The sequence below is a fragment of the Tupaia chinensis genome, unplaced genomic scaffold, assembly GCF_000334495.1.
Source record: "Tupaia chinensis unplaced genomic scaffold, TupChi_1.0 Scaffold000350_1, whole genome shotgun sequence".
NCBI classification, from domain to species: domain Eukaryota; kingdom Metazoa; phylum Chordata; class Mammalia; order Scandentia; family Tupaiidae; genus Tupaia; species Tupaia belangeri.
In genome coordinates, this window is record NW_006159844.1 from 3,026,691 (window position 1) to 3,030,752 (window position 4,062).

The window sequence follows — 4,062 nt, forward strand, 5'->3', positions numbered from 1 at the left end:
CGCCCGCCATGACCCCTTGCATGAGCCCCATGGCGTACGCGCCGTCCAACCTGGGCCGCAGCCGCGCGGGCGGCGGCGGCGACGCCAAGACGTTCAAGCGCAGCTACCCGCACGCCAAGCCGCCCTACTCGTACATCTCGCTCATCACCATGGCCATCCAGCAGGCGCCCAGCAAGATGCTCACGTTGAGCGAGATCTACCAATGGATCATGGACCTCTTCCCCTACTACCGGCAGAACCAGCAGCGCTGGCAGAACTCCATCCGCCACTCGCTGTCCTTCAACGACTGCTTCGTCAAGGTGGCGCGCTCCCCGGACAAGCCGGGCAAGGGCTCCTACTGGACGCTGCACCCGGGGGGCGGTGGTGCCAAGAGCGGCCCTGAGAGCCGCAAGGACCCGTCGGGCGCCGCTAACCCCAGCGCAGACTCGCCCCTTCATCGGGGCGTGCATGGTAAGGCCGGCCAGCTAGAGGGCGCGCCGGCCCCTGGGTCAGCCGCCAGCCCCCAGACTCTGGACCACAGCGGGGCGACGGCGACAGGGGGCGCCTCGGAGTTGAAGACTCCATCCTCCTCGTCCGCGCCCCCCATAAGCTCTGGGCCCGGGGCGCTGGCATCTGTGCCCCCGTCTCACCCGGCGCATGGCCTGGCACCCCATGAGTCTCAGCTGCACCTGAAAGGGGATCCCCACTACTCTTTCAACCACCCCTTCTCTATCAACAACCTCATGTCCTCCTCGGAGCAGCAGCACAAGCTGGACTTCAAGGCCTATGAGCAGGCACTACAGTACTCGCCCTATGGCGCCACGTTGCCAGCCAGCCTGCCTCTCGGCAGCGCCTCGGTGGCCACCAGGAGCCCGATCGAGCCCTCAGCCCTGGAGCCGGCCTACTACCAAGGTGTGTATTCCAGACCCGTCCTAAATACTTCCTAGCTCCCGGGACCGGGGCTTTGTCTGGTGCAGCCATGCTGGTAGCAGGAGAGGAAAAAAAAAAACCCAACAGCAAGCAAAACCACACACACCAAACAGGCAACAGCATAATAAAACCCCAACAACTTTTTATTTCATTTTTCTTTTGGTTTGTGTGCACGATCTTTCCCCTGGTACAAAAGACTGTTACTTTATTATTGTATTCAGAACTTGTTGTGTATATTATTGCAAAGACGACCCCAAACCAACTTTTTTTTCCTGAGAAGTTTAATGATCCACAAGTGTGTATATAAGATACTCCTCCTTCCTAGTCCCTCCCTTTTTTCCTTCTTTCCCCTGCAGACATATTCTAGTCTGTGCAGGGTTTATTTAAAAGAGAAAGAAAGATGGTCAAGTTTGTAAAATATTTGTTTGTGCTTTTTTTTCCCCCTCTTTACCTGACCTCTCACAAGTTTACAGGTCTGTGGCAATACTCTTAATCACAGGAATTGAAATTGTGAAGAAACAAGTAGACGGGCTCTTAAAAGTATGGAGAGACTATGCTGCTGTTACGCAGAAAGACATAAATCATAAGCATCAGAGCCATTTGTTTTTCAGTTTACATTTCTGATACATCCAAGCAGTGGATGTCTTTAAATGAAATATATATTGCATATGGACTTAATTATGCACATGCTCAGCTATGTAGACATCCTCCATATATTTACATAACCTAGAGGGATGATAGGTGATGTACATGCTACGTTTTCAAGAGTTGCCTGACCAGGAACCCTAACCCCCTTGTCATCTCTCTCCCCAAATAGCCCTAGAAATCAATTCCTCTGGAATTGCCATCCCCAAGAACTCTGCACCTTGCTTTGCAGAGTACCATCGTCAAGTCATGCTGAGGTCACATACATGTGTAAAATTAGCTTCTATGTATGAATACCACTTAGAGAATATTTTTTTCCAGAAAAAAAGGGAATATCACAACATTGGAGGAGACAACATAAGTTACTATAAGGAGCTGTACTTCAAAATTTTGACCCCAAAATCCCATTGATTGTGGCCATTTTAATTATTGCCATCGTGTGCTTGTTTCATCCAGTGTTAATGCACTTTCCACATTGAACATGGTATTAGTATAGCCAGACGGGTTTCATTATTATTCCTCTTTGCTTTCTCAATGTTAATTTATTGCATGGTTTATTCTTTTACTTTACAGCTAAAATTGCTTTAAATGATGGTTAAAATTACACATTAAAATGTTAATTTTTATCAATGTGATTGTAATGAAAAATATTTTGATTTAAATAACAAAAATAATACCAGATTTAAACCGTGGAATATGTTCTTGATCATTTGCAGTTAAGAATTTTAAATAAATCAAATGTTAACAAAAAGGATTTCTGTTACTTTCCTTCACTTAATTAAATCCCAAACAGATATTCTGAATTCAATATTTTTTTAATCTAGAGCTGAATATAAACTGACAAAAGGAAAATAATCTAAAATTGTTTTATGACTTCATTGAACATGTAGCTAGTAAAATGCAGTAAAAGAAATTCAGTTATGGTGTGTAGTAAACTGATCTACTATTCCAATAACTGAAAAATTTTTTGAGACTATTCTCAGTGATGTTTTCGATGTTTTAAAATGTGGGTTTAAGTTTTCTGTTTCCTTTGCGTTTTTGCACTGCAAAATCAAATGTTATTAATTTAACTTTTTCCCCTTCCCCAAAGTATCACTTTCTGTCATCAAGGTGTCAAGTGAGAAAGTAAAATATCAGCTGTGGCCGAAAAAATTAAGTTGTCTACAATAGAAACTCCTGAACTCTCTTCTCATTAAAAGAGAAACAAAACTTAGCCATCAGGGTAGCCCTAGAGGGGGTGGGAGGCGGCGATTTAATTCACTCCTGCAGAGGAAAGCTTTGTGCCACCATGACATTTCAGGGCAGCTGCTATTTTGTATTTTGAAGATATATTTTTTAAAATGTTTCTAAAAATATTGTTCCTAAGAATTTAAAGCTTGTGATTTGTTTGCCTTTTAAGAAGCTTTTAAATGCAACTTCATACCCCATAGTTGCTTAGGATCACAAAATCATTAATCTCCTTTGATAGTAGGCTCACTTTCCAGTCCACCTATTTCTTTGTAAGTCTTGTACAGATTGACATCAACAATAACAACACCAGCCCAAGTAGAGGCTGGCCTGCCTGAGCCCTTCTGTATGAACTCCATCCTCACCAGGGCTTGAACTTGGACAGCCTTTACTTTGATCGCTCCACTCCACACCGCGGACAAGATAAAAAGAGCAGTGTGAGTTGCTTAATTATCGCGTAATTGCCTTCCCAGATGAGAGAAGAGATGCCGCGGTAGCACTTGAGAAAAATCCAGAATCCCAACCACCCTCCCTCACTCGAGCTAATGAAAGGAGGCGGAGAGGGAAATTACTGTTATAGTTTGAGGAATTTCAAAACCTAATTTAGAGACTGGGGAAGTACTTTAACATCCCAAAGAGAGGAAAAACCCTCGGAACTCAACGATTATTCGTATTTATATCGGGTAAATAACCGTTGGCAAGTTCGAATTCCAGATGTGCTATAAAGGCGTGAGTTTGGGTGGGTCTCAGAATTTTACCCGGTTTCAGTGAATTTAAACCATCTAACTTTTGTGATGTCGCCGGCGTGATGTTCCGTCCTCTTTATGAAGGCCGCGCAATGGGCACCCCGGCCTTGTCTCTGCGTGCCTGCCTTAGCGGAGCCGCTTTCTGGGCTAGCAGGGGGCGATCCCACTTTGGAGACCGGCCTGGGAAGCTCGCAGCGCAGGGCGCGGGGCTGGCCTGGTCCGGGGGCAGAGGCGCCTCGGCCCAGCGCCCGCCGGGTGGGCTCCTCGGGCGCTTCCAGCCCGCGCCCCGCCGCCTCCCAGCGACGCGGTCTGCGCCCCTGACGCCTGGACGCGCGCGGGTTGGTAGCCAGCTGGTTGCCAGGGAAGCGGGACCGAGCAGGACCGTCGGCACCGCGAGGTGACAAGTGCAGTTAGTTGGTCATTGTTCGGGCATTCTCCCCTCCTAGAGAATAAATCTTCTGTTGAGCCCGAGACCTTAAAGTCAACAAAGAGGGCCGGGCCCTCCTCACAGCTCCCGCGGCCCCCGCGGCGCGCG

General features: G+C 47.4%; 1 protein-coding gene across 1 annotated transcript; it reads left to right on the forward strand.

Moving 5' to 3' along the window:
- The first annotated feature begins 6 nt into the window (after positions 1–6).
- On the forward strand, positions 7–926 carry FOXA1 (forkhead box A1). Its single transcript, XM_027773379.1, has one exon. It carries the CDS (start codon positions 9–11, stop codon positions 924–926), a length of 918 nt encoding a protein of 305 aa, XP_027629180.1. The 5' UTR covers positions 7–8.
- The last annotated feature ends 3,136 nt before the right edge of the window (positions 927–4,062 follow it).

Coding starts and splice junctions, on each gene's coding strand:
- FOXA1 (XM_027773379.1), top strand. CDS start 9: ATGACCCCTTGCATGAGCCCCATGGCGTACGCGCCGTCCAACCTGGGC.